Consider the following 20378-nt stretch of genomic DNA (forward strand, 5'->3'; position numbering starts at 1 on the left):
TAATTTCGGAGCTCTTGTGGTATTACATGCGATAATTTTACTCTGGTAATTTTACAGTAATAATCGGTTTTCTCAATTAAATTAGGATTCATCATGAAATCTACTGGGCAAGTAGAACATTAGCATCGCGACGTAATCATGACGTGAACGTAAGACTTGAAATTAATTTCCCTGCGATTGAAATTACCGTCAAAATTTTCCACATGAAAATTATCATGAAATCCTTCCTTCCACCTTATCGTAACGTTTTAACTGTCGAAAATTTTTGCATAAAATACCCGGAAATACAGTGCACTACCAGAAGTCTAGATAACTACAAAATGACCGCGAAGTCATAAGAGTGGAAGGCAAATGGCGTCAACAAGGGCATTATGCAAGTGTTTTGGCAGTGAAATACCAGCCACGGAATGGCGTACCATTTACTTCCTCGTTGCACATATTTACCGAAGGCCAAAGTGTCCCCCGCGACTAATATGTGATATGCAATCGAGTCACTTTAAAGTGACGAACTGATAAGGCACTAGTGAAGTTGCCCCCCACCCCCCTCCCACACCGCCACCGCCGCCCAATTGATGATTTCAATATTGGAAAAGTAATTTTTGCTAAATATTTCTTCCAGTGACTCACTCGTTCCTGATGATAACCGGAATATTGATTTTCATAAGCCTTTTAATTATTACGTGATTCACTAGTTGACTCAGAAACAATGGGAAAAATTGAAGGAGAGGAAATTAACAGTTGTTACACAATTTCCGTCAACATGAACTGATACTTTGGCGTTGACAGTGATGAGCCTTGGAGGTAGACCTTGTACAATACATCGGCCCTTCGGTGTCTTCTTAAAATATCATAAAAATATAAGCACTGTTATGCAACATTCTGACGACATTTACACTGGTCCCAAATGTCCCGCTGCGCTATATTTCCAAAAAATAGTGTTGGACAGTCTCACGACCTCCCATTGATTTACGACAAGCCCCGGTGGCTCCGTTATACTCCCAATTCGTACAAATAACGATGGGCCAAATTTTGCGCAAGACTCTTGTCAGCAAATGGGGGGTGGCCGACCGAACAACTGATTTACGACGCTTTTTTCGGATATAACGGACAAAAAAATACAATTAACATTGTCCTGAACAAAAATTTTTGACTCCTCAGCGTTATGACGCCTTAAAAACATATTTGTCCGGAAATTGAGGATTTTAGAAGAATTTACGATAATTGCGGTAATAAAGTGGAGAGCGCGTGGCCTTCGATGAGCGACATTTTTTTTTTCTTTTTCAATACTCGCATTTGGTCTGTATTATCGAGAGCTGTGTGGATGAGAAAAAAACATCATCGTTGTTATTTTCACTGATGTGGTAAAGAGGAAGGAAGATTTAGAGGTCAATTGAGAAGGAATGACGAAGAGTCATTCTGATATACCAACTGCATTGAGCGGGAAAAAATAATAATTGCACCGGAAATTTATTCATTAACGATAAATCAGGGGCTTGATGTCATCAATGAATAATTATTCGTTTCATCTTAATATCAATTAAACTCATCAATATTCGTATTATAAATGCTCAGATTTTTTCAGCATTAAATAAACTTTGGGGGCAATTTTTTCAACTGAATTTTAATTATATTTCCAAGCGTTGAATTCGAGGAAAAATAAATTTATGGCAATAGACCCCATAAAGCAATACACCCTGGCGCGTGGCCTTCATGGCTTTTTCCAAGTGCCAGGCCTCAAAATGAAAGCACCACTATTAATCGAATATATCGCCCGAAAAAAAAAGCCCTCGAGAGGTCGTGCGGGGGAGAAAATAATCAAGTCCCCTCTTCCCATTTGAAATCATCAATAATCTCTTTATTTCTCCCCACCTCCGTGTGGACTCGCTACGTGGTAATTTACCCATGTGCGCAGAGAAAAAGAAAAAAAAAGACATCCTCAAGGCTGGCAATGGCCAAGGTCGCAGTTAACGTAAGCCAAGTGCACCTGACTTACGTCTGAATGATCATGAAATTACAAAGAATTGATTTGTCGATCATTACCTCGAAATCTCCACAATGATCTGTCAGTCTGTTAGAAGTTAAGTCAACATTTTCATTTGCGATTGATAGACAATGAATTCCAACGAGTGTGTAAATTTAAAAAAATTTATATGATCATGAGTCATATGTCAGACGGTACAAAAGAGAGATATATATGATTTCCGGTGTTTCAGGGCACAATGTCGTAGGAAATTTTCCATAATTGTCACGTCATAAAAAATTGTCTGATTTATTAATAAAAACCAATGGACAATCCGTATAAATTATTCGGCGGTAAAATTTCAAAATTTTTCCCTTTTAAAGAATAATTTCTAACCGTTTATCAATTTTCAAGCCCCGATTTCAGATCGATTGCCGTGACGTCAGCTGAATCGTCGAGATGAAGTTCAAGGTTACCGTGCTTGAATGCGCAGCCCACGCGGACGCGGAAAATAGCTTAAAGAGGGGCGAATGGATTTTACCGCCCTATTTTTTTTTGTCCATCAACCACAACGAGGGAACAGGGTGGAAATGTGTCAGAGACAAGGAGAAACAGGGATCATTTCATGTACACGATGACCTTCATTTCTCCTGTCTCATCTAATCAATGTCTACTCCCCTTCCGTTCCATCATCATTTCTTTTGCACTCGATTACTTTCATCGACTGCGGTCATAATAAAGTTTAAAGGTTTGACTCATGGACTTTCACACTCGGATATTATAATTGGCAATGAAATAAAATTGTTTAAAATTCATGGAGCAGTTGACAATGAAATATTATTGGAGTATAGAGTAGGGGAGGGGGGGGGGGAGAGGCTGAATAAAACATTTATTTTGAGTCATGATAAATTTTTATCGATTTATCATTGAAAATAGCGCGATATGTGCACTCGCGCGTGCGCAAACAATCCACGTTAATGAGACAATTTATTCGTTTGTCGATAAATAAACTGTAAAATCGGCGAGGGCAAATAATTAGTTCTATTTTTGCGTAACAAAAATCTACTTTTACGTCTGTATTAATGAACTTTATCGCAATCACGTGGCGACGGAGTGAGACCCGATGGAAAAATGTTCTTGAAAAATTCGATCAGAAATTATCATCACACCGCGTGACCAAATTTTATGACGCCAACAATGTCACACGGGTCGAATGACAGTTTCGATTAATCGACACAAGTATTCAGCGAATCTAGAATTATATCATCATCATTTCTCTCCTCTGAAACACTTACGTAAACTCGTTGAAGAAACCTTAACGAAAATTTCTGCCATCTGTGATTACGATGAAACGACTGATTCACTTGAGAGGAACGTATCAAGAATAATAGAATGATTGTGCATCATCTATTCACGTGAATATATCTGGTGCCTAGTGTGGCTGGGAAGTCACTGGAATAATCCAAGATCAAGGATACGCCAGGAAAACCGGAAACAGTTACTGCAACGTTCGCCTGGGAGACCGAAAATTCCGATTAAATTCCGATCTCAACGACTTCTGATTTTATCGGACGTTCGTCGACAGACGAGGAATTTTCAGGGACATGTGACGCTGACGGTTGCACCGTTTCATGCAACGAACGATTCTCTTCTCATCCAGCGAAATGCCGAATAAAAAATGTCTCCGCTAGTATTTTAGTAAAAGAATAATATTAATGAGCACCTGGATTTTTCTTTCCTACAAATACATCGATTGCAATTTACTAATTCGACCTAAAAACCATTTAAAAATAAATAATGTTTAGTATTGCCTTAAAGAAAACCTTAACTGGATTGTTAAAAAATTCTCACTCTATTAAAAAAAAAATCCAAATTGACATTGAGCTCTGTAATGGTATTTGGGTTGGCACGCCCGGACGTGCCCCACAACGCAGAGACCTTGAACTTGCCCGCCCATTTTCCAACCCCTCGCCCCCTACTTTTTTAAAGAAGATGGCTTCCAACCCTCTCCCGATGTGTATCGAGTTCACCAATGGTCGCCTCCGATGTACGGGTGCATAATAACAGCTGATGCAATATCCAACAAGTTCCTAACTGACCTACAGCAACAGAGAAAAAAATCAAACATCGAAATATCGATGCAGCCCCTCAGCTCTTTGCCCTTTGATATTACAAAACTTTATTGAAATCAGGGAAAAACTTTTGCGGTACCCGGAGAAGATGCGGAAGGAGGAAGACGTGTAACAACCCACAAGGAGATGTATAATATTCTCAAGGTGAGAATCAACGTCATCAGCAAGCGAACTTCGTCGGTTCTTGTTAGAGAAAAAAAAAAGGTTCAACACAGCTATTTCAAAATTTCCGAGAATATACCGGTGGGATTTTTTGAGTTTCCATTCCGTCTATGTCAGCATTATGAGAGAAATATCCTTCGGGCAATGTGAGCCTCGTGTGCTCATTAAAAACGATGAAGACGAGGAGATGAGACCGAAAGCTCAAGTTGATGATACCTAACTGAACTGTCATATTTACGGACAAATGAGTTTAAATAAATTGACGTTATAATTTCATAGGGTTTAGGAATCTCTTTTTGCCAGATTTCCGTTGACCCTTCGACTCAATTCCACCCCACAAAATCCACCTCCCCCTCCCCCCAAATGAAAAATTATATTTTTCCTACATGAGATTTGGTGGCTCCTCAATAAAATCTATCCCGACGCAGATGTAACAATATTTATTGAAAATATTGAATTATCTTGAGCGATAAGGTAACTTTCTTCCCCAAAGGGATAAAACGTCACGATTACCAATCGTTACTGTAATTTGTAGTGGTAAATTTTCCCCCCTCGGGTGAAAAATAAACGGGCAAAGTGCATAAATATAGGAGCAGCACCGGTAGAAGAAAAAGTTGATGCACCTGCGCGAGTCAACGAGGTAGCTTTGAATATAATAACATTGCCCGTGACCGGCTGAGACCTTGGCCATGGCTAGAGGAAAAACTACCTCAATCGACGCAGGCGCTCACCATCCAAAGACGCGCGCATACCGTTCGATCCGAGCAAAATGACATATGTACACGAAATTTAACATCCACTATTCAACGGTATTTAATTGTATTGGTGGAATGACGCGGGAAGTCAGCGCGGAATACCTGGGGGTCCTAAGCCTTGACCTTACCCTCTGGTCGCGCACAACCCGGTATCTATATTGTTCTCGTTTGGCCCGGTCGAAGGTCGTTACGTGCACTTGGAAAATGCTCGAGTATTGTCGATGACCCTGTCGAGGTTCATATCCGATGTTCACTTTTATTTTTTATTTTTCAACATTTACGAGGATCTCATTAATTTTTCTAACAAATTATGGACGACCCGATGGGCCAAGAAATTTAATGATTTTGGTAGGAAATTATGTCTTATTTTCATTGGTAAATTGTCAAGATTTGATGGAAGAATATTTATAAAATGTAACGAAATATTTCCAGTCGAAATGAAAATGTAAAAAATTTTTTCAGCTGATCGTCTGATTTTGTTGTACGTTGGCAACATCAAAATTGAATAGAACAAGATATTTTTATCTCATTTCCATAAACCCCCAGTCGCTAAATCCGATTCAATGTCTTCTCGTAATTTTTTGATACCAGTATATGTTTATTAATTGATGTCTGTTTCACAAATTGACGAGATTACGTCTTTTTTAGCAATATCTTAGTCACGAAAGAATAAACAAGTCTCGACAGATTGTCGTGGAGATTTGGTATCGGCGTTGAAAAATCAAGGCCACTAATGACGTGGGTGGGTGCATGGTTCACTAAGAGGGGAAAATTTTGAAAAAAAAGAAACAGGACAAAACACTGTCAAATCCGCGAAAGATCCCTGGATTAATGTAAAAATAATCCCCTCTCCGATCTGGCAATGGCGAAATTGACACCACAATTATCCTCAATCCGTAATTCCACTCTTCAATTCGAGAATTCGGTCTGAAAATTCCTGACAATTGGGCTTGATTCGAATGAATTCAATAAACCAGAATGTGAATCATGGTGTTGGACATTACGATGATAATTGCTAGCTTGGGAAGGCTTACAGACAATCCTGACCTTGTCAATATTGCTGTCATGGCTGTATTGGTACTGATGTACTCCCTGAACCCGTGAACACACAGCAATTGAATGAATTTCATACGAAATTAATTAATAACTTCCTTCACAATCAATTTCCCTTTCATCAGAAAAAAAGGATTCTAATTCAATCTACTTCCTAAACGATTAATCTACGTCTCAAATATTGATAATGAAAATGGCATTTCAATCAAACAAAAAACAACTGATAGAATAAATAAACCGCATTAATGGCCGACTTCTGAATAAAAAAATATATTTTTAATCCTTTATCATTCGTGATAAAAAAAATCCGCGGAAAACCACTAATTTCCCACGTTGAACAATCATAAAAGAGACAACCTTGGCCTTGACATCGACCGCAGCGTCCCGACGCTACGCAGTTGCATCAGAGTGCGCTTTCGATGGCACCGGCGGCGCGGGACGGAGCAGCAAATATGAACGTCAATGCGGAGAGTGCAGTGACGGACAGGTGGGCGGTGCATTCCAACCGATAAAACTCGTCTCCCCGACTAAATCAAGAATCGTCAACTTCCGGTTGATATCGGCCCGATGGTGATAAAAAAAAAGTACGGGGGCGGCGATAACCCATCTCCGCTTCTGACATGTCTCATTTTATTTCAGGACGAAGTGTTTTATATTTCCAACTCGATTGATTCTTCATTTCATCAGACTCAATGAAATTAAATTGATGCCCCTATTCGTCAAATTTGTCGTAACAATGTGCAACGATATTATCACCCAGGAGAGGGGATAATTGAGTCGAGTGAATAATTCAATGATCATGAATATTTATACCGTAAAAAGACGAGTAAAAAATTGAGAAGAATGTCATGCGTAATTTATTCAAATTCCATTTGAATGAGATCGTTCGAGAATAATAAGCGAAAATAAGGGGGAGGGGATAAGGAAAAAAATAGCGATTATCAATAAAGCCTTGCCCGTGATGAGTTCAAGGTATTCGCTCGGTGAGGCCACTGTCAAGTTTACAACTCGTATTGGTTAACATTTTTTTTTTTTTCATGCATGCATTACACTCATATTCGTACACATGCAGACATTTATGCACGTAGAGGGTTGCCTGAAATAAAAGCAAGGTCAAGTTTAACCAAGGCCGCATGCCGATAGGTGTATCGGCCCCAGTGCGACGTAATAAAACTATTCATACCCCCTAGCTCTACCACTGGACGTTTCGAAAGCTGACGGAGATTTTAATTCGAGGGAGACATTTTTTTATTCACTACCAGTGCATCAATAGAGCTGAACGACTGTGCATGTATTGATTTCAATAGAATGATTATCGAGTATTGAGAATTTATTGGGTTTTACAATTGTTCCCTGGCTTGAAGAATAAACTTTATTATCTAATTCAATGGTTAAGAGTATGAGAGTCCAGTCTGTAATGACAATTTTTGCGAATTTTTAAAGTGAGAAAAATATTGTGGGTAACGTTGTTTCCAACCCTCCAAAAAATGTTGATTTTTCTTCACAAGTTTACGTCGATATATGCACTCGGCATTTCTTGACGAAATTTATCGTGTTCTTGTTTGCTAGTGCAACATAACATATGTACTGAACAAACATGTGACACGACGGTGGTTGTATCATCTTTGGACTTAAACCTTGAATACCACTGGAGTACACGGTACTTGCGCTAGCATAGCAGCCAAAGTGCAAGGTCATTAACGTCACAAAGTAAAAACAAATTGTGTTACGACATTATTGAGATTGTTATAATTTAAACTTGATCAGTCATCAAGGTTTTTCGCCTGAGTGTGCATCATAAATTGCAACTGTGACATTTATCAGTTGAAAATTATGATTGAAATGGTCACCTTCATGAAATTCAGTATAATCTCACAAAAATTGGCAACAAAACCCGGATAAAGAAATTACTCGGAGATAACGTATGCCAAATGATTGAAAATAGGGACAAGCGCACGTTTAATTCGATATACAGGTTCAAGGTGATCATGAAGAAAGTCACATGAATCACTGTGATTTTCCTGGCAACTTCTACCAAATATATACACACATATATACATACATGTATATATACATTTATTCAACGTGATATTGCAGATAAAAGTACTGTATTTCAAATGTATATTTACATTATGTTCCTATTTTAATTATTTTGTTTGAAAAATAAAAGCGTAAATTACGCTTTTCAATGAATATCATTATTTTCTACCTTTCGTTGTTTTTGCTCGAGGCTTACCACGCGGTGCTTTGCCTCCTGTTTTCTTACCACGACCCTTGGTCTTCTCTTTGGCCTTTGCAGCGCGCATATCCTTTTTCATTCGTGCATCAACAACTTTGAAACGTCCCTTGACACCCGCGGGCCGGGCAACTCTCTTTGCCGCACCATTTTTCTTCGCGACGACGTACGTCACTTCCTTCTTCGGTTCTTTCTTAGCATTTCGGTACAATCTGAAAGAAAAAAAACGATCGACTTTAATGGGGGCAGTTTCTTAACCTTTTTGTATAAATCAAACTCCAGGTAAAGTCTCAATTCAGCCATCGAAGGGATGAAAATTGACAGGAAAACTTACGCTTTAACTTGCTTGGCCTTTTCCTGCTCACTGATATCGTTATTATCCATCACTGCCTCCACTTTCTTCTTGGCCTTCTCAAGTTTCTTCATTGCTCGCCTTTTTTTCCTTCCCTTAGCCTCCAGAACTTTCTTTATCGGTCTGACATTCAAATCCTCCACCCTCTTTTTGTATTCGTCCACGAGTTCCTTCGGCACTGGTGCCTCCTTCGTCATGTGTTTCTCCTCGTCCTGAACGAACCAGTCCGGCAAATGGTCGTCGTTGAAGGCGTACCTGTTCCAAGCACCATCTATCAAATCTCTCTTGGATTTTTTACTCTGCACGAGTAGGGAACCCAGAGCCAGATCCTCGTCATTCAATTTTCTCTTCGACGACTTGATCGTGGCTTCTTTGGATACAACCTCAAACCCATCCTGTCCCCCGACTTTCTTTCCCCTCTTTTGAGATTTTTCAGAGGACGTGAACTCCTCGATGTCATAATCAGAATCAGAATCATTGCCTTTCTTCAACTTCCTGGACTTGTCAGTCTTTACAGTAGGCTTTTTAGACTGTTTTGAATTGTCCTCTCCAATAACCTTCACTCCCTTCTTCTGGAACTCCTCCACCATCTTATCCAGCTCATAATCCTCGTCCCCCTCTTGCTCTAGATCTTTAAAAACGTCTTTCTCAAACCACAACTCAGCTTTATGAATCTTCTTCGCCTTTTTATCTCTGCCATCCAGATCAGTGATCAGTGGATTCGATGATTCATCCTCGAATTTTACCCTCTTCTTTAGCTTCTTGCTTTTTCCCTCGTCCTCAGAATCACTGAGTCCCATTCCCGATCTCTCGCTGTCTGAATCTTCTTCCGAATTCTCCACTTCGCTCTCGTCACTCTTGTAATAAGTTCCTGAACTGTCTAAGTGGCCCCCTTCTTTGTCATATTTGAGTCTCCGTGGTAACTTCACCTCATTATCAGAGTCCACGTCGCTGTCAGCCACTACTTCTGGAGCTGAATTCGTTACAATATCCAGTTGCTCCATGGTCTGAATCTCTTTCAACGTAAACATGTCATCCCCTTCGAGCTTCGGTCCCTCGTCACCCTTGTGCACCATCTTCAGGTTCAACCGTTCGTTCAGTTTGATCCTCTCCTTGCTCACCTTCTTCTTTTTTCGCTTCAACTCCCGCGCTGCCTCTGCCTTCAACTTCTGAATCTCTTCATCAATCTCTTGTTCCTCTTTCTCGTCCTCGTCCAGCTCCTCCGGCTTCTCCCCCTCATCTTCCACTGGAATATTTTCCTTTTCCTCAACTTCAGGCTTCGAGTGGAATTCTGCATGGAGAGCCTTCCACCAGGCCAGGATCAACCTCAAGTCCTTTCTCCCCAAGACTTTAATGTCTTTGCAACACTCTCGCACCTCAGTAGTGGTTTTTGGATGATTCGTAATTCTGTCATCATCGAAGGTAATTGCAGAGGCATTCTGCAGGCCCTCAATGGCATCCTCATTTGCGATGAAGTCAGACGCTAAAACTGGGTGATAAAGAGTGTAATCATTCTCAGGATAGCCCTCAGCCTTCGCCTTCTTTTGGTTCTCAGGATGGAATACATTGAGTTTGTTCGCAGGATCGATATCCAACTCGGAAAAAACATATTTAGGGTCGAAGAACTTGGGATCCAATTTGTCTGGTGCGATGTAGTACTGACAAACAACGAATATCTCAGCTGATTCGTTACGAGACGCCTGAGGTTTCGTCGCATGAACTTTCTTGAAGAGTTGTTTCAGTACCCAAATTAATGGATGATAGTCCTTAGACCTGAATACTTTTGTTACGAACCAGCCGCCAGGTCTCAGGAATTGGGAGGCCATCTTGGTAGCTGCCAGAGTAAGGACTGCCTGCTGATAGGCATCGTGCAGCCAATTTTGACCGACATTGGGGGCGCCATCATTGAGGACAACATCAGCTTTCCAGGTTTTTAGCTCTCTCGATACAGCTACTCTACATTTGTCTGTTGTTATGTCCTCTGTCAGACTGATACACCCGGGGATTTGCTTTATGGGAAATAAATCTACACCAATGACAATCGATGACACTGGCATGTTCTGCCTGGCAACCTGCATCCATCCTCCAGGAGCTGCACACAGGTCTATGCATACTCGAGACTTCTGCAGGAACTCGAATTTACGGTTCAATTGGATGAGCTTGAAGGCTGCTCGAGATCTATAACCTAAAATTCAGATGATTAAATGTATTCTTGATACTTGGAATTGGCAGAGTGCATTTTTAAAATTCGTATCTCATTCCAACAATTCATTTTCTGGCATTAAATTAAAAATGTATTTATTCAAAACGCATCGTTTGATCGTAAAATATTTGTGGTATGAGATTGAATTTCTCGGTGCATCAGTAGCATGCCAATTTTTGGACACAGTAATGACAGTTTAACACCAAATATCGATTAATGTCGCACTTACCTGTCTCTTTAGCAAGTTGATAGAACCTATCCTTCCTATGCTTTCCAATTTTTGTCTTTTTACCCATTGTTTTATTATTGATTCACTATTATTGCATTAATAATATCGACAATTGTGTGAGCATAACCTCTGATCACAAACGTGGACACAATAAACGCACCACACGTGGAGAGTGTGAAACGGGCAATGTTGCGAAGTTAGCTGAGAAGCCTTCTAGGGAGTTGTTCGTTTCCCCTAGGCTCTGGTTCTAGGGAATTTTAGGTTTCGCGTGGACTGCGAACGTCTCGATGAGCGTTGCACAGTCGAGTCATTTTTTACATACAATTGTTGTGAAAAAAACGTAGTTCGCCGGAATTTACCAGCGGTAAATCAATTATTTATCATTTATCGGGTCTTCAATTGTCGTTACAATGTCTTTTTATTGTCACCGGGTTGGGATATTACGCGGGACAAGAGCAGATGACCGCAGCCAAGTCGTCAAATAATTTTTCGGCGTTTCTCGATTTTTACGGAAAAATAAGGCGAAATAATTATTTTGCATTGAAAATTATTGTTAGAAATTCGTCAGAGTGTATTTAGTATCTTGGACAGTATTGATTGTGAGAAAATAGTTGAAAGTTTTGGAGGTTATTCAGAGGAGCTTGGAGTCGTGAGTGTTCTCGCTGACGCAGGATTTGATTCTGTCATTTTTGAGGGTCTAGTTTTCAAATGATTTCAATGGAATGTTTGTAACGCTATTGGTTATCGTGAAATTAAACTGAATTAAGCAAAAATTGGATACAAGTGTTTTTCTTTTCAATTTCTCATAAATGCTTATTAACAACAATAATTTATTGATAAATCATTTGCTTCCAGTCACCTGATAAAAAATGGCGCAAAGATTTCCTGGACCAAACGCCGGGAACAATGGGCCACCTCCACAGAGGTACCCACCACCCTCTGTACCACCGAATCTTCGACAATATCCAGGGCCAAATTTCCCGGTAAATATTCGAAAATAAAAATTACCAGGAGACCAATTCTAATGAATTGTGCAATGTAGATGCAGTCTAGATCAAGCTTCACTCCCCCACCCCAGATGGGTAGCGGTGGTCCAGGGCCAGGAGGCATCATGAGACCCAACCAGCCTTACTCCAACATGCGCCAAGGCCCCATGCCTGCTCCTCCGGGTAAAAGGAGTGGTGATCAACGAATTCCCATGTCCCAGCAGAAACCGTAAGTGGCCCTCCCCCCAATAAATCATTAATCATTTATTTATCCTTGATTTGGTTTTTTTGTTTCATTAATTTCCTTGATTTCGTTCGGTTATCATTCATTTAATTTTCAGTCATTTTATTTTGGAACTCCAACAGTCATTCATGCACCCTGGCCATCGATCATTCACCAACATCCACACACAAAACACTCGAACAAGTTTCAAAATTTCTTTTGATTTTTCAATATATTATTTTCCACCAAAAACTCATCTAGGTATTTTTGGAACAGTGATTTATCACATTCCACATCGAAGAAGAAGAAGAAATTGGCGGACAAAATATTGCCCCAAAAAGTACGTGACTTGGTGCCTGAATCCCAGGCTTACATGGATCTACTGGCATTTGAACGTAAATTGGATGCTACGATAATGCGAAAACGTCTTGACATTCAAGAAGCCTTGAAGCGTCCAATGAAACAGAAAAGAAAATTGAGGATATTCATCTCAAATACGTTTTACCCCGCCAAGGAGGCTGGTGAGGGGGAAGAGGGCTCTGTGGCGTCCTGGGAACTACGAGTCGAAGGGCGACTGTTGGACGACACGAAAAATGATCCCAATAAGGTTGACAATCTGAGCAAGATTTTTTTCTCGAAGAGAATGAATATGGAACAGAAAAAAGTCTTGAAATATTCATTTCCCTCAGCTTTCTCTATCACTCTTATCAATTCCCCAAAATGAACGAATGTATCAACCCAATGTTTTCTCTCCAAAGGTGAAACGGAAGTTTTCCTCGTTCTTCAAAAGTTTAGTGATTGAACTGGATAAGGATCTGTACGGTCCAGATAATCATTTGGTCGAATGGCATCGTACCTTGACAACCCAAGAGACTGATGGCTTCCAAGTAAAACGTCCGGGGGACAAGAATGTTCGCTGCACTATTCTCCTCCTCCTCGATTACCAACCCCTTCAGGTAAGAATAAATTGAAAGGAAATTGTAAATGGAACCAGACGATTCGTTCCCTCGAAAAAATTTGACGAAAAAAATAATCAATGATTCTCACACAATTGATGTTCAGTTTAAATTGGATCCAAGACTCGCTCGTCTGTTGGGTGTTCACACTCAGACCCGCCCAGTCATCATATCCGCCTTGTGGCAGTACATCAAAACACACAAGCTCCAGGACAGTCATGAGAGAGAGTTCATCAACTGCGATAAGTATTTGGAACAAATTTTCGCTTGTCCACGAATGAAATTCGCTGAGATTCCCCAGAGGTTGAACCCTCTCCTACATCCACCAGACCCAATTGTCATCAACCACGTTATCAGTGTCGAAGGTAAATTAAATTAAAGCTCCGCCTATCGATGGATAAACATGTGGAGTATTATTTTAATGAAGATTTCACGTTTCCAGGGACCGAAACTAAACAGACAGCCTGTTATGATATCGATGTAGAGGTGGACGACACCTTAAAAACCCAGATGAATAATTTCCTCCTGTCGACAGCAAGTCAACAGGAGATCCAGAGTCTAGACAATAAAATTCACGAAACAGTTGAGACCATAAATCAGCTTAAGACAAATCGCGAATTTTTCCTGAGCTTCGCAAAGGATCCCCAGCAATTTATCAACAAGTGGATAATCTCTCAGACACGAGATTTGAAAACAATGACAGATGTCGTTGGTAATCCGGAGGAAGAAAGGAGAGCTGAATTTTACTATCAACCCTGGGCTCAAGAAGCAGTTTGTCGATACTTTTACACGAAAGTACAACAGAAAAGAGCGGAATTGGAACAAGCGCTTGGAATACGAAATTCATAAGCAACTAATATTCACCTGCAATTCCCTTTTAATTAAATATTATAATCGTAAAACTGTGAACTTTACTTTGCGGCTAAAGTCATGCAATTTCTCTGAAAACTTCAACAATTGTCCAGCCGATAAAAGGGGGAATTCAGAATTTCTTACAATTTCCCTTCTTTTATTTGATCAATTGTATTTACATTTTACGTCGCGATGTAGTCGACAAAATTCTCATGCCTGTATACATAATGATAACTTCTTTTTCGCATTTCGGAAATGGTAATAATGTTTCAAGTAATCCTGCCCCTTCACCCCCGCCGTAAATATGTAAGAATAAATTTGAATAATAAACTATGGTGAAACGACTCGAGTTTATTTTGTCGTTATTAACCAAATTGCAGTGTAAATTTGTGCGTAATTTTCTTAACAAAAGCGTATACTGTGCATTCTGCGGGTATTTTTTCACCTTAATTGGGTTTCGCATGATTTTTCGTCTTGGAAAAACTGATGAAATACCAAAATTTGACGAAAAACATTGGCTATGATTTTTTTTATCTAAAAAAATCATAAAGTCCCGACATTACAGTGCTTTGTAGAAAAGCATCTCTATAACTCGTCCAATTTTTATGACTAGATATTTTTTAAAATAAGAAATAAGTATCTACTATTTTCCATTAGACTTTCATATCCAACACTGAAAAATTTCTTATGCATAACTCCAATTGCTTTATCAATAATCATCTCGTGTATAATTCTTTATAATTTATTTTCTCTAGGTAACTGGAATTTCGGTATAACTTTTATTTAATAATTTCACTGTATAAAGTCATTGAAATGGTAATGATCTAGATATTACAACTTCTCGATAGTATATACATAAAAAACTTTAGGGACGTTTAGGTGAGTGTTCTTTCAATAGTTATTATTTTGTTCATGTGCCGCATTTTTCATCCAAATAGGTAATGACTCTTTGTTATCCCTCATAATTTTATTTTTTCTTCGCTCGAGGTTTCACAGAAGTGAAGACAGGATTGTGGTGCATTATTAAATTTGTATAAAGATTCTGCGAGTGTAGATCATGCATAGCACAACCTTAACACTTAGTTTGTTAGACGTTTTTCAATTTTTAAAGGTTCTCGATTTATCTAAGAAATCCCTGCTGACAATTTGTTCCTCTAAAATAACTAGTACATACGATAACTACTGAAGATCGATAACGAGGCAGAAGAAGAAGGAATGAGGTATCAAAGCATTCTCGATTTAATCTATTTAGCTTTTGTAATCATTTCATTGCAATTCTTTAACGGGTAGAAGATTGTCGAGAAATATTTGATTCCTATTAAATTACCCTTGATTTATTCTCTTCGCTTTAAGTAATAGATAAACCGTGTAACATAAACATTAGTTTATAATTCATGAAATTACGGAATAACTATACCGAATCTATAATTTTTTAATCTATATTTCATTTTTAATCGATCATCGTAACTGAATTTATTGAAGGACTAGAGTTGAGAATGCGATTTGTATTTAAATGGTGGTTGTAGATTAAAAATTTCAGAAATATTATTCTCTTTCTGGTCAATTGAGTCAGTTGACAGTAGTTAAATGCGATTGATTCATTTGGTTGCCTTTGATCCCAATTTCCAATCGATAACGAGACTTTATCAACCATTTTCACCTCTCAATGAACGAACCGATGATTAATTATCAATCCCGCCGGGTTTTGATAATTAATTTGGCATTGAAAACATCAAAACTGTTTTTTCCAGTTCATTTTCTCAGACTAGATTATTAATAATTAAATATATTAACCAGTGGTATTATCGTACATAGATAGGTACGATGGAAACAATGACACATATTCAGAGTTCACAACTCTGCGATGAAATTCACGTAAATTAACGTAGAAATAATCGTTTCTCAGATGATCATGAACGATAGAATATAAATTATTAATGCACCTACGCAGATTCATGGAAAATAATAAGACTTTCCTGAATCTTAACGTTACTCCATAGTGGTGATTTATGCGAGGATAAGTCGGATAAAATGGGCCCTTCATTTTTTTCTCAGGTGTTAACCGCCCTTCTAAACTGAGTTGGGAAATTAAAAAAATACCAAGTGTCCATTTTGCCCCACACTTTCCTAATTATCTCTTTACGATGGGCTTGAAACTTAATTTTATTGGTATCAATAAATATCCGTTTTACCGCACTTCAATGACGAGATTCAAGACACCTGTATGTAGTTTCATTACAATTAAAAGGCATTTATACGAAATGAATGAACGTACAACAGACCTCGTCTTATTTGGCAGTGAAATCTGGCCAATAATTAATGTAGTAACGTTGCGTTGAACCTTCGAATAGTCTATCTAACCAGTTGGGCAGACCGTCTAGCAGTCTGTCTTGGTACAAAACACTGTTATCCAACTGGAGAATAAAATAAAGCGATTAGATATGGAAAATAAAAACAATTTTTTCTTTCCAGAAAAGAAAAAAAAATGTTTTTACCTCGTCTTGTGACATGTCAGAGTCACTAGAGCTGTCGAAACCGATGAATGCACCAGCCTCGGCATCCTCATTTCGACGACTAAAATGTTTCGTCATTCGTTCCATTCGCTAAACAATTCGAGAATAGATTGATGATTTTGTCAGTCATTGAAATTTTAAAGAATAGGCTCTCCAATTTTAGATTACCTTCGCTCCTTTTCCTCTACTACATTCCGGATGTTTGGCATGGTACATACAAAAATACTTTCTATGCCCATTCAATGCCAATACCGTGCCAACACAATTTTTTGGGTTAATATTCAATTCTTTCGGCTCTGGGAGACTCAATGAGAGGATTTTCTTGTACCACTCGAGTCCGCGTTCCAGAGACAAGTGTCCAAACATAAGTGTCTTATTTTTCCTAGTGATAGAAAATAATTATTAATTAATTTTGTAAAAATTATTCCTCAAAATTTCATTTAAATAAATTTATACAGTTGTTATTTCGATAACGAAAAATACCTGTAGGGCCAGACCGCCCTATGAAACGCAGGAAGTAGCTTCAGCCTACTCTGGGCATCGACAATCAGAATGATAGTCCTGCATCCAGGTTTAAGCAGCCTCACAAGCCCATTGTACTTCTCAGCCCTCATGTCGTGTAACCTCAACTGCGGCTGAGCGGCATTTCCCTTGGAATTTTCCTTATTAAACTGCCCCTGCTTGCTCTGTACACTCAGTTCCTCCAGCTTCACCAAGTACGACACCCCGTACCCAGCAGCTCCAATAAACAACAACGAGGCGATCACCGAAATGAGTGGGAGAATTTGCTCCTTCGTTAGATTATCAGATATATAATCGACGGCGAGCAGAGCTCTTCCAATGAGCCTGTCCACAGTCCCTTGAGCATGTTCATCAGCAAGTTCTTCAACCTTAGCGGCATAGGGGAGAGCCTCGGTAATCCTGAGCAACCGCTGGATAGTCTGCTCGAGCTTTCTCCTGGTTTCGTTCCACTTGTTCTCGTCTTCAGCAGCATCTAGCCATCCACTCGACAGCCACTGGTACTTGAGATGACTGGCGTCTCTCCTCCAGATGATGACAATGTGCAGAAGGGGCTCGAGGGGACTGTCTTCTCCAGCACAAAGAGCAGACACAAACTGCGGCTGGGACTCCTTGTAGACGTATGTGTATCTCACCTTCTCTGGACTGTACGGCGACTCCAGAGCTGCCTGCCTGAACCTGTGCCTGGCTAAATCGTGAATGGCACTGTTTTGAGATATCAAAACAGCGCACAAACGTTTCTGAGGTCGAAACCACTCTGGAGGACAGACAGAGTCCAACACCGCTTGGTTAGACAGCCGGGGCAGCACCAGGAACTTATTATTAGCTATGACGTTGTGCATTGTCTCGCTGGAGATGTTCTTCATACTGACTGACGCCATTGGCTTCTCAGAGTTCTCATTGAACAGTAATAATGTATTTAAATCCTCTGATATTTTGTATCTCGCGGTGATAGCCTCAGTCTCTGGTTTGCCAACCTGCACGAAGCCAAATGCCACCCTTTCCCTATGGTGGAACGCTACTAGCAAGTAACGAAGCCTCTGAAAGTCCTTCTTCTCAAATATCAGAGCTCGAATTCTGTTATCTCTCCAACCTGACAAAAAGTGATCGATGTTGTTGTTTGTTATCTTTGGGATGAGCTTGTAGGGGAATTTATTCCGGAGAAATTCGACTATCTTGGGGACGTTGAACAGGGACTCCTTATAGATACTCGTTCGACCATCCATGGTCACGGCGAGGCAGGGAATCGAGTGGACACCCACTCGCCTCTTGAAAGCTGACTCACGCTCGCCGTGAACGGTAACGAACGTCACACCGTGGGGCTCCAGTTCATTCATCAGTCGGCGCCACGTCGGCTGGATCTGGATGCAGGTGAAACACCACTCGGAGTAGAAGAGCATCAGGTAGGGGCTGCGGAAGCTCTTTGGAAGAATTATGTGCTCGTACATCCTGTACGTTACACTCATCTTATGGTAAAATGATATATCTCGACTTTGGTAATGAAATTTGAAATTCCCGCCGAACGACTCCTTGAGAGGATCAGGCATCTGAAAGTGGCTGCGCTCTTGTCTGAACTTGGAGCCCTCCTCGGTAATGCCATGGTTATCAAAATTTCTTCGTCTCTCGGGGTCTGAGAGGAGTTCGTAAGCTTTGGTTATCTCCACGAATTTATCCTCAGCATCGGGATGATCTGTTTTATCGGGGTGCCACTCCTTGACGAGGTTCTTGTACGCTTTCTTAATATCCTGGAAGGTCGAACGCCTGTGAACACCGAGGATCTGATAGGGATTGCCAAGGGGTTGAGTGGCGCTTGCCATTGGTAATAACTGAATAATCACGAGGATCAGTGTCATTGTCAGAGATAACCTCATAATTGGTGCTACACTCTCTCTTGCAAAATCATTGGATCGCTTACATACTAGTAATAAATTCTTTAAAAAATTCATCAACAACATCAACTTCGACATCTCGATTTGACAGTTACATACAAAATTCCTCTCTTCGTGGTTATGTTTTCGTGATGATTCTTGAGATGAATTAGAGTGTAAGCCACTGTTTACGGAGCCAGCACTCGTGCAATCGACTTGTAGTAATTTTGTACTGCATCGACTGTCAAGTGTGTCGAGGTAATCAGGCATGTTTGTTGACAGTGAGCACTCCATGACATTATTCGTGAGTAATGAACCTCCAATTGGCCAGTAAGTCTTGATGACGAGTGATAGAAGTGTGAGTCAATGAATGTGATCTTGAAAAAGGTCTCTCATTCTCACGTTTAGGTTAAGTATTGTGATCCTTCAGTCCACCAGCAGCGCACCAAAATAGAATGGGACTGACACTGTACTGATTAAGATTTTCAACCAATCTCATAAATTATCTAGCTCCACTAACTATCACTATGAAGTGTTGATGACAGCATGAAATTATTCTTTATGTGACACTAGTTATTACGACAATGTGACACATTTTCTAGTTTTTATTGGGGATGATAATGAGAAATCAATTGTATTGGAATAGAAGTTGATCATTGGACATTTTCCACTCACTGGTCTGCCACTAGGGCGGCCCCGTGGTGTCGCAGGGGCACTAGGGCGCATGTCCTAGAAGGTCTGGGTATTTTTATTTGTCACGAGAGGGGTGTGATAATTATTTTAAAAACCCTAGATTTTTTAAACGCATCGAATGATTTTTTTGCCCAATTAAAAAAACAAAAAGAACGTTCACGAGATAGTTCTTCACTGTAAAGTTATCGTGGGTGTTGGTGGGGAGCTTTTCCAAATTCTTGATTTTTCTTCTTAACCTAAGAAAATTTCAAGAGAATAAATCATGCAAAAAGTCATTTAATTCGCATTATTTATTTTTAATTGTACTTACCCAAAGAAATGTGCCATCACAGGCAAGAATAATTAAAGATACAATGATACGTGACACGGGAATGGAGGAGAAATTGGGAAAATTAAGGAAAACCCGCAACTTTGAAAGAAATTTTCTACATGGATTTATTTTCAATTCAATACAGAATGAATATTGACTTGAATTTCTTTACTTTAATAAGAATTCTCTAACTTATTTGCTGTTTACGTAGACGTTTTGATCCCTTGAGGAACTATTCCTCCAATCCAGTTCAGATACTCAGTATTTCCATTCTCAATCTGAATAAATTATCAAATGTACAAACAATGCAAAATAAGTTTGCATTATTTATTTTTAATTTTACTTACCGGAAGAGATATGACTTCACAAATTTCAT

The 20378-nt window shown here is 39.6% G+C and overlaps 4 protein-coding genes across 7 annotated transcripts in view; 1 reads left to right on the forward strand and 3 right to left on the reverse strand.

Moving 5' to 3' along the window:
• LOC135161271 (uncharacterized) overlaps nt 1-3459 on the reverse strand; it is a 110518-nt gene extending 107059 nt beyond the window's left edge. For both annotated transcript variants that reach the window (XR_010298745.1, XM_064118707.1), the window contains exon 1: nt 3256-3459. Coding sequence is in view for 1 of the 2 variants with exons in the window: in XM_064118707.1 (XP_063974777.1) it covers nt 3256-3295 (40 nt within the window). In the remaining variant the exon portion in view is untranslated. The remainder of the gene's footprint in view (nt 1-3255) is intronic.
• A 4694-nt stretch (nt 3460-8153) lies between these two features.
• On the reverse strand, nt 8154-11270 carry LOC135161252 (pre-rRNA 2'-O-ribose RNA methyltransferase FTSJ3). The gene is made up of 3 exons (XM_064118666.1): nt 11083-11270; nt 8633-10835; nt 8154-8510 (listed from the first exon to the last, which is right to left on the reverse strand). Exons 1-3 carry the CDS (start codon nt 11147-11149, stop codon nt 8261-8263), a joined length of 2520 nt encoding a protein of 839 aa, XP_063974736.1. The 5' UTR covers nt 11150-11270; the 3' UTR covers nt 8154-8260.
• A 57-nt stretch (nt 11271-11327) lies between these two features.
• Nucleotides 11328-14443, forward strand: LOC135161256 (brahma-associated protein of 60 kDa). Of its 3 annotated transcripts, none has more exons than XM_064118678.1 (7): nt 11328-11446; nt 11938-12065; nt 12125-12297; nt 12568-12898; nt 13050-13247; nt 13354-13612; nt 13690-14443. In XM_064118678.1, the coding sequence occupies exons 2-7, from the start codon at nt 11952-11954 to the stop codon at nt 14094-14096; spliced, it is 1482 nt and encodes a 493-aa protein (XP_063974748.1). In that variant the 5' UTR covers nt 11328-11446; nt 11938-11951; the 3' UTR covers nt 14097-14443. The 3 variants fall into 3 exon arrangements, with proteins under 3 accessions (XP_063974748.1, XP_063974746.1, XP_063974747.1); XM_064118676.1 differs by having other exon boundaries at nt 11329-11446; nt 12553-12898; XM_064118677.1 differs by lacking the exon at nt 11328-11446 and adding an exon at nt 11525-11731 and having other exon boundaries at nt 12553-12898.
• A 421-nt stretch (nt 14444-14864) lies between these two features.
• Nucleotides 14865-20034, reverse strand: LOC135161251 (dnaJ homolog subfamily C member 16). Its single transcript, XM_064118664.1, has 4 exons — nt 17096-20034; nt 16781-16994; nt 16595-16702; nt 14865-16513 (listed from the first exon to the last, which is right to left on the reverse strand). The coding sequence occupies exons 1-4, from the start codon at nt 19291-19293 to the stop codon at nt 16388-16390; spliced, it is 2646 nt and encodes an 881-aa protein (XP_063974734.1). The 5' UTR covers nt 19294-20034; the 3' UTR covers nt 14865-16387.
• Between the last annotated feature and the right edge of the window lie 344 nt (nt 20035-20378).

This window comes from Diachasmimorpha longicaudata, chromosome 4 (assembly GCF_034640455.1).
Source record: "Diachasmimorpha longicaudata isolate KC_UGA_2023 chromosome 4, iyDiaLong2, whole genome shotgun sequence".
Taxonomy (NCBI): Eukaryota; Metazoa; Arthropoda; class Insecta; order Hymenoptera; family Braconidae; genus Diachasmimorpha; species Diachasmimorpha longicaudata.